The 10,011-nt window shown below is 37.9% G+C and overlaps 1 protein-coding gene across 1 annotated transcript; it reads left to right on the forward strand.

Annotated features, from left to right (window-relative positions):
- Nucleotides 1–1,299: 1,299 nt before the first annotated feature.
- Nucleotides 1,300–9,808, forward strand: LGSN (lengsin, lens protein with glutamine synthetase domain). The gene is made up of 4 exons (XM_053460356.1): nt 1,300–1,326; nt 2,609–3,434; nt 5,573–5,766; nt 8,606–9,808. The coding sequence occupies exons 1-4, from the start codon at nt 1,300–1,302 to the stop codon at nt 9,806–9,808; spliced, it is 2,250 nt and encodes a 749-aa protein (XP_053316331.1).
- Nucleotides 9,809–10,011: the final 203 nt, after the last annotated feature.

A 10,011-nucleotide genomic window follows, 5' to 3' on the forward strand; every position in this document is an offset into this window, starting at 1 on the left:
TTTACATTGCCTTTTGTGTCTTTTTTTTTTCTTTTGAATGATTTACAGCTTTTCTTTAAATCCTGATCCACAGGGCTGGAATCTCCAGCATCAAAAAAGATAAGTGACTCCCTCTATTTTGTGATTGCTCAGAACTATCTGAGCCAAAGGATGAAGTAGATGAGCACGGTGAACCTGAAGTAAAATCAGCTTGACAGGTAGGCATGACTTTAGGTTAGACAATTAGGGGAACATAGAGCTTGTCATTGTATTAATACAGACTATCCCGTTCAAACACAGGTATGAATTTAGGAAAACAAGTATGTGTTGCCAGAAAAGTGAGCATGCAATAGTGTTTGTGTCAAAGGGTGATGATTAGAGAGGAATCACAAATCTAAACCGGTCATCTCCATGGGTGCTTTTAGGACCAGATGCTTTGAGGATGTAAAAAATAGAATTAATAGACTAGGCATTACTTATGTTGCATACATTTTTCCTGCTGATGTACTTCAATCTCGGTCCTTGTTTAACGGGGATTGAGCCAAGCAAGATGGAAATATTTTAAACTACCTCGCGGCTTGGTCTGAAAAAAAATACCTACATTACCCCAGTTTTAGAACGCTGCTGCTGGGGTTCTCTGATTCATAGCATTTGAGTATGCTGTTATCTAATATGTTAGAGACGTGTTTGTATACACAAATACTATAAACAACATACTTGCTGCCGCTACCAGCTGATGTAATAGCTCATCTACCCAGGGCATGAAGTAAGCCTCAGTCACAGTCCTCTCTGGGTGGGCATGCCCCTAACAAACAAATTACCTTGCTCTCACTTACCATTACCTAATGAAGCGGAATGGATTCTTTTTTTGCATGGTTTTCTTGTTGATTGTAATGCTGGAAGCATGTTGGGTGAAAGGTTGAAAATAGATAAAACATAATCTCCCTAAAAAATATCCAGCATCAGGATCCAGTTTCAAACTGTGATCTAATACCCTACATTCTTTGCAAAATCAACACTAAATTGCGTGTCAGCCTTTTTGTGCCTTTTGTTCACTTTGTTACACAGCAGCTAACTAGAAATGGGTAGTATCATTTGACCCCTTCAACATCATTCCAGTAATGTTTGTGGGTTAAACACTCAGTTGGCAACTGTTTTCTAGTATAACATTTATTATCTGCATTGACCCACCTAGTGCTAGAATCTACTGGGCTCTGAAAGTTCTATGTTTTTTTGTATTGTAAAATAGACTATAAATATTGTCTACAATTTGATTTTACTTCTGTTCTAGATGGTGACCTGAACTGTTATATAGTCCTAATGGACAATGAAACTAACACAGTACAGGTAAGAAAAATCAGTTTATTACTTAATTTTTATATATTCAAAAGTTCTTCCAAAATTATGTACCATACAAAGTGCCTTTTATAAAAGAAAACAACTTGAAACTTAGAGGTAATTATCTTTTTAAATTCATCTCAAACTTATCAACAATTCTGAAATTATGTTCCACACAATGACCTGTGATGGGGTAACACAATTTAAAAAAAAAAAAACAATGCAGTTTTAAATTACCTTGACTTATATACAAAAAATATTTTCAGAAATTAGCAAATTAGTGTATAAGTTATCTGTAGTCATAGCGTTTAGGACTTTAAAGGTATTTGTGTGGCATTTATTTTTATAGGATTTCCTTTATGATTACCTTTTGAGTGCCAGACGAGGTTTTGAAAAAGAGTTTTGCAAATGCTCTGAAAAATTACCATCATCTTATATTCAAGGTCGTCTTCTAATCAGAAAATAGAGGTCTGACTACAAGACTAGGATCCAGATCCCCAGCAGCGCTGCAGGAGACCTGGATCCTCCTCTCCGGCAGACCGTGGAGGTCTGTGCGATGCACGCAGACAACCTCCGCTGCTGCCGGCACTTCCTCTGAGCGTCTATGACTGATCGCCGGCATCACATGACCTCATTCATAGAAGCCCCGGCGGAAGTGGCGGCAGCTGCAGCGGAGGTTGTCTACGCGCTTCGCGCAGACCTCCACCAGCTGCCCCACTAGACACCAAGGAATCTGAAGCACGGGGACAGGTCTAGGGATGCACTGGTAAGTTGGGGAAGGGTCAGAGTGGCATATGGTATATGGGCTTTCTGGAGGCAGAGTAGCATATAGGGGGTTAAAAGGAATATCTGGGGGGGCAGAGTGGCATATAGGGGGTCAAAAGGCATATCTGGGGGGCAGAGTGGCATATAGCGGGTATAAGGCATTTTGGGGGGCAAAGTGGCATATGGGGGTATAAGGCATATCTGGGAGGCAGATGTGCATAACTCGGGGTAGGTTGGCAAATAAATGGAAATAAAAACAAAAAATTCATTTTTTCTCAATCATAGTTTTTATTAAATATGAAAAATAGTTTACATGTTCATTAATATTTCCTAGTAAAACTTTTCTTATATGGTAGTTTTTTATTCAGGCTTTTTTTCCTAAATTAATATTAACATTTTGGGGGGTCGTCTTATAATCAGGATCGCGTTATAATCGACCAAATATGGTACGTTAGTCATTAGATTAGGCTTTAGAACTCAAAAACAACTTCACCAATACATCAAGATTATTTTTTTCTACATTCAGAAATTGGCTATCACAGAAAAGGATGAAGTTGATGGAAGTGTAGTATCAAGAATACGAAGACAGAGGGGAGTCAAAGTTACAGGCAAATATATTCCTCCATTAAAATGGGAGAAAATTACATCACATTTTGCAAGCTCCATGAACCATTCTAATTTTGAAAAGATATATGATAATATGGAAAACGTCCTAGCTACTTCTTATGAAACATCTCATAATATGTCTACTAAACCTCTTCACAAGGATGAAGGACAAGATTATAGTGACACAAATATTAGAAGGGAGGACTCATCTAAAATGAAACAGGAGAAACAAAGTGTGGATACCATGCTAGTGGAATCGCAGCAAACCAGTAGTTCCAAAAATACTGAAGATACTTCTCAAGAAAAAGTAAAATATAAAACAAGCGACAAACATGTTTTAGCTTTTGGATCAGCAATGCCAAAAGAGACCCTGGAAGAACTAAAAAACCTACTCAAGGAGAGCCCATTAATTACCAGCAACAACAAATTTAGTCCCAAACACAGTACATACATAGCCCATATACATCTACCAAAATCTGGTGAGAATGCAGTTGTAAAACCAGGTTTAACTTTTGAAACATTCGGGCCAAATGTGGAAAAGCATATTCCAAGACTACACTTGATAAAAAATTGTGAAGCAATCCAACCCATGGAAACTACAAATCATAAAATTTCAACGGGATTCCAACAGTCCCAGGAAGAGAAAGAAACTGCACAGCCAATTCATTTAACCAAGTCATTATCACAAGATAAATCAAGTACAGCAACTGGAATCCCTTTTGACATTGGCCCAGGTGATTTTACTGGTAAGCTTAGAAATCATAAAGTTTCAAAGAGTTAAACATAAGCATACCTTTTAATTGTTGTTTAAGTTAATTTAACTTTAGCAGTATCAGAGGGGTGAGAAAAGAGTTACAGCATCTCCAAGCATTCCTTAACAAGGGGACGGGTGGCACCTTTCCCAGTAGGTGTGTAAAACCAAGTGGCCCCTGGACCCTTCTCCTCACTCTAACTTATGCACAGACCAACACATACTCTTACTTCAACATACAGACATACTCACTGTAACACAGAGACACACAATCACTCACCTTTCACGGTCAGCCTTTCCCAGACAACGCACACATGGCTCAGACATTGTGTTGTGTTAAACCCTGCCTCAACAAGTGAGCCTTCCCTACTTGGAAAACCATGCTTTGCCCCTTTGGCCAATGCCATCCCCTGTCCTTAATCTCAAAGTTGGTGTTGAGTTTTAGTCAAATTTATAATGAAATTAGAGCATGGTTTTAAATTTCAGCCCACCTTCTCAAGAATAACATTTGACTTGCCTGTCCTTAACCTTCAAGCTGTTGTTGAGTTTTAAAAATGTTAGTGCATGGTTTCAAATTTCAGCCCACCTTCTTCAGAATTAAATTTACCTTGCCTAATAATAAGTAAATATAAAAAAGGGGGAGAGCTGAGAGATTGGGCCCATATGGCTGTATTGATTTTCCTTATTAGTTGAATCATGATTTAATCAGAATTAAATGGGTTTTTTTAGTTATAAAACTGTATATCATAGGTTTTTTTTTAAAAATAATCAATAATCACAGGCAACTATATTTAATCTGCGATTAACTTAAATGACTACTGTACTGTTAGGCCCATGCCTCCAATTGCACTGACCTGAATATGCAGCTTGTTTGCAGTTCTTACATCATATGATATAAGTGTGCAGAGCAGCCTGCAGGGTTTCACATAACCAAGCAGCTTGCAGAAGCACACTGCATACATTTTCCATATTATCAGTCTGCAAGATAAGTTCTTCTGATCTCAACTGGCCCATTGGTACATGGGTTATACAATAGAATAGTGCAAATGGATCAAAAATAATTCGGACAAATTCTCCCTGTTTATTTTTTGGTCCATTAATTTTCAGACAAGGACTATTCAGTCATTTCATATAGCTGAATATTCTTATTAATAAACTGCTTTGCATTAAAGGATACAGCATCCCCTTATGCAAATAACTCTACAGCACTGCCTTGTTTCTATGACGATGTCCGTTTTGTTTTGTTAACAAATCCATTGTAATTAGTTTGTTGTTTATATCCCTTTGCTTCATGTTTGTTTCTGAATAACTTTTTTTTTTGGATATATATTGTAAAGTAGAAATATACACTGACAAAAAGCATATTTGCTTTAATATTGAAACCTTTGGGACTTTTTTAGTGGAAAACAAATGTTTCTTTGAATTCACTGCATTTAAGATTTTTAGTTTGGTAAAATATCGTAGAAAAATATAGTACAAAGTAAGACTGAGAAAATTGACTTAAATTAAGTGCATTGATAAAGCCGAAGTAAATTCCAAGTTTAAACACACAAATGTATATAGAGTTCTAACCAGACTTGTGCATTCGTCTTCGGGCGAACATGAAAATGAACACGAAGAGTGCGTTTTCGTGTTCATTCCAAAGACATGAAGAAGAGAAGACAGCGGCGGTAAAACGTAAACGTAGACGAAGACACACAACACGAAGAATCTTCGTGATCGTCTTCGTCTACTGATCTCCCTGGTCCCTTCCCCATCTAGCCTACCTTATCTTCGTGGCATTGCGGGAGTTGACGGAAGCGGAAATCCGTAGGTTCGCTTGTACGGACTTTTAACTGTTGCAGCAGGGAGAGCAGTAGTCTCTCCCGGCCAAGTTACGGCACAAGGATTTTAAAAGTCTGTATGAGCGACCAATAGAGTCGCTTGTACAGACTTTTAAAATCATAATGCCGCAACTTGGCCGGCAGAGACCACTGATCTCCCTGCTCTATCAGTTAAATGTCCGTACAAGCAACTTTATTGGTCGTTCATACGGACATTTAACTGATAGAGCAGGGGGACCAGCGGTCTCTCCCGGCCATGTTACGGCACCAGGAGTCAGCGGCCGCCTGATAATTTAACACTGTGTTTCAGATTTTAGACGTTTCACCAACAAAAACATTTATTCGTGCGGCAGTGCGGCAATTCAAACTTCTCTTGACTTTGCATCTCGTGTCGAGCATATTCAACAGCAGATGGCTAGAGAAGACATTCACTTTGTAAGATTTGAAGCTGCTGACCTTCATGGAGTATCAAGGTCAAAGACAATTCCTGCACGATTTTTCCATGTAAGAATGTTAGAAATGTCCATGTATCAAATATTTGTGAAAATAAGTTTCGTAAACTTTTGCTGTACTACTTTTTTTAAACCCTGTTTATTTTTAATTATCATTTTTTATCGAAAAAAGCATTCAGCAATATACAATATACCCTAGATACACCAAATATTGGTAATTTCTTTTTTCCTCAAAGTAAACTCAAAGCACAAATTACTCTAACTTAGGAAAGAATACTTTTTTAAAGGTCTTGAACTTTAACCCCTTAATGACAATCCACGTGGTAGCGTAATTTGCTGTTGATCGCAGTGTTTTCGCCACGATCGGCGGCATCATGGTTTTGTAGACCTTCCCATCGCCGTAATTGATGGCGATCGGCGGTTTAAACAACAGACCAGTGATGCAAACGCCCCGAGCCAGGTGCAAATCTGGTGAGGGGCATTCCAAGCTGCCTCTTCATTGAGGCAAGCCTGCAATGCCCCAGAGGGGGCTTCACAACCTCACTGTGAATCACGGCGATCGGTGGGTTAAATTGCAGACCAGTGGCTGAAATCACTGGTCTGTCAATCACGCCCCCTGAGCCAGTTGTGATTTAAATAGTATAAATAAATAATAATAATAATAAAAAATATATATATATATATATATATATATATATATATATATATAGTAACATGTAAAAATAATTCCCCACTATCACCAAAAAAGTGCAAATTATGTGTGTGTGTATATATATATATATATATATATATTATATATATACATACATATTTTTTTTTTTATGAGCAAGTCCTACAATTAGCCCTATATCTTCCCAAAAAAAACTCCGGCATTGAAAGAGTTAAAATATTGGCATTATAAATGCCCATAGGGTGCCTAGTTTTAAAAAAAATGCATGATTTGATGTGGTAAAGGTAAATCGAATTTGCCGGCTTCAAAGATGTCCCAAATATGGGACGTGGGCACAGACTGACCAGATGCCTAAATGGCAAAAAAAAATACACACCTCACAAAGGTGGTCTTTTACCTCCCAAATAACCCAACAAGCCCATGCGGGTTATCACTGGGGTATCACTGCGCTCAGGAGATGTTGCTGAACACATATTGGGGTGTTGTTTGGCAGTGACATATACCAGGAGCAGTAAATTCATACCTGGAGTACAACATGTGTGAAAAATGAGTTTGACAAAGGCTAGTGGTAGAATTAGTGCATGGAAAGGGTTACAATACCAGCATTTGAAATACCTTGGGATGTCTAGTTTTCAAAAATATATGGGTTGATGGGGTAAATTGCATTGACCAGCCTCAAAGATACCTGAAATAGCACATGGGGCAGAATGACCAGATTTGGGGAAAAATGCTTTTGAAATAGCAAAAGCTACTAGTACTTATTGCCCCATAATGTGCAGAAAAAAGCATAAAAACATTGGGTATTTCTAAACTCCAGACAAATAGTAGAATTTATTTAGCAGGTTTTTTCATTAGTTTTTGCAGATGAGTAAAAAAAAATTCAAAGAAAGTGGGGAAAAAGGATCTAAAGAAAGCCCTGTTTGTCCTTAAAAAAACAATATATAATATGTGTCGGTGCACAAAATGGGAAAGAAGAAAATTACAGCTAAACAGTCATTGTCCCAAAATGTACTACGAGTAAGAAACAGTCTTGTCATTAAGGGGTTAATTTAGATGTTCTATTGTATTAGTGCTCAATATTGTCTTGTGCTATAACATTTCAAACATTATGACACATTAGTTTTATAACAACATGTCGGCTAGGTTTCCACTTGGTTTTTTTTTTTTTGCTAAAAACGCCCATAAAAACGCCAATTCAGCCACACGGCGTTTTTTTAGTGAAAAAACGCTGCAGCCAGATGTTAGCTGTTCTTCAATAGGAAATCGCAAAATGCCATTTCCACTTGGCGTTTTTCTGTTTGGAGTTTTTTCAGTCCTCTTTGGCGTTTTTCTGCTTTTTTGGGCTCTGTGGCAGTTTTTCAAAATCGCAGCATGTTGACACTCTGGCGTTTTTTGCAAGGAAATCTTGGCGTTTTTCTCCAATAGAAGTCTATGGGAGAGAAAAAACGCCATGAAAAAGCCATGTGGGTTTATTGCCTTGGCGTTTTTTATGGCGTTTTTTCCACAGTTACAATGCAGAGGATGGACCCAGTATCTGTGTGCCCTACGAGAAATAGGCTGGAAACAAACAGTTTCACACAAAACAAAGTCCTGGACTGGTTCATATTGAATTTTACACCATTTGGAACAAACATGCCATTACAAACAAACATACGCGACTGGATCCTGCGTGCCAAAAGCAACAGCAAACAATTTGCACCATCATTTGGGGCCAATCTTCCCAGAGGAGCAGACATTCGGAATAAAGCATGCCTTACAAACCACAGAAAAGAGACAGAAGGGTCCGCCGGGCCGTGTTTAAGTAGAACTCTACCAAGTAAATGACATCAGGAGGGGCAGATACTTGCCATTTATCCTAATCCCTTTTAGCTGGGTGAAACTTCTAACTTGTAAAGGCTGGAAAAACTGCCTAAGGTCAAAAAAAGCAATTTCCACAGAAAGGCTAAAACGCCAGAAAAAACTCCTGAAAAAACGCCAAAACGCAGGTAAATGCAGTGGCAGTTTTCTTGGCGTTTTTCCTGGCGTTTTTCATCAAGAAAAAAACGCAGGACAAAAACCCAAGTGGAAACCTAGCCGTCAGCTGATTTCCCAGACTTAATTAGCACACAGCATGTACAACTCAAGTTTTCTTTGTAGAAACTGATCAAAGTAGCAGTTTGATTTTAGCAGTAGTGAATGGCAATACCTTGTTAACCCTTTGTTTTTTTTTTTTGTTTTTTAGGAAAAGGCAATAAGTGGTGTTTATATGCCCAGAAGTTACCTTGAATTAACCAGAAATCCAAAGGATAATGAAGTAGACCACATAAATGTAGCACATTTTAATAGTGATATTATTCTGAAACCAGATATTAAAACATTCAGGATCCTACCCTGGGCATATAAAACAGGAAGAGTTATTTGTGATTCATATACTGATTTGGGGGATCCTCTTTTAACCTCTCCAAGATATGTATACAAGCAACTGCTTAATCAACTCCAAGAAAGTGGTTTTTCACTATGTGCTGCTTTTACCTACGAATTTTGCATTTTTGGTGTTGCTGAGATTATAAATTCTAAGACCATAGCTTTCCCTGCTGCAACTTTAATGACAGACCATGACCAATTATTCATGCAAGAGCTGTTTGATGGAATGTATTATACAGGTGGGAGTATTGAAAGCTTTTCATCTTCCCACAGGCCTGGGCAAGTGGAGGTGTCCTTTCAGCCTGAATATGGACTAACATGTGCTGATAATACATTCACTTTTAGGACTGGAATAAAGGAGGTAGCCAAGAAACATAGCTATATAGCAAGTTTTTATACAGGCAATGAAGGGTTCTGGAATTCTGGTCTTTTATCACATAGCTTGTGGGATTTAAATGGAGCTAAGAATTTATTTTACAATGAATCTCAAGTTCAACAACTCACAGATATTGGGAAAAAATGGTTATCAGGCCTTCTTCACCACTCCGCAGCACTAAGTTGCTTAGTAGCGCCTGGAATTTCCTGTCGTAAACGTTTCTTAAAGGATGCTAAAGATTCACAAGAAAGCATCTGTGCCACTTGGGCATATAACGATAACAGCTCTGCATATAACATCAAATGCCATGGTCATAATGGCACTTACATTGAAAACAAGTTGGCATCAGCCACAGCAAATCCTTATTTAGTACTTGCAGCCACTGTTGCTGCAGGTTTGGATGGAATTAGGAGAGATCTTGACTTTTCAGACGGTAGAAACAGCAACTCTACTCTCCACCACTTCAAACCTTCCTCAGTACCACTAAAAATGGAAGATGCTCTTTTGGCACTTGAAGAAGATAAATACATGAGAGAAGCACTAGGAGAGGCATTTATACAATATTTTATTGCAATGAAACGTTATGAGCTAGAAACAGAGGAAGTAGACTCAGAGAGAAATACTTTTTTAGAATATTTTATTTAGTACTACATTTACCGTATTTGCTCGATTTATAAGACGACCCTGATTATAAGACGACCCCCCAAAATCTGAATATTAATTTATGAAAAAAAAGGAAAAGCCTGAATATAAGATGACCCTATAGGAAAAAAGTTTTACCAGTAAATGTTAATTTATGTAAACTATGTGAACAATTTTTTTTTAATAAAAGCTATGATTGAGAAAAA

Source organism: Spea bombifrons, chromosome 3 (genome assembly GCF_027358695.1).
Source record: "Spea bombifrons isolate aSpeBom1 chromosome 3, aSpeBom1.2.pri, whole genome shotgun sequence".
NCBI lineage: Eukaryota > Metazoa > Chordata > Amphibia > Anura > Pelobatidae > Spea > Spea bombifrons.

Excerpts from the sequence above, each read along its gene's own strand:
- LGSN (XM_053460356.1), top strand. The coding sequence starts at position 1,300 with ATGGACAATGAAACTAACACAGTACAG. Across the intron at positions 1,327-2,608 it reads ATGAAACTAACACAGTACAG|AAATTGGCTATCACAGAAAA; the intron begins GTAAGAAAAATC and ends TTCTACATTCAG. Across the intron at positions 5,767-8,605 it reads TTCCTGCACGATTTTTCCAT|GAAAAGGCAATAAGTGGTGT; the intron begins GTAAGAATGTTA and ends TTTGTTTTTTAG.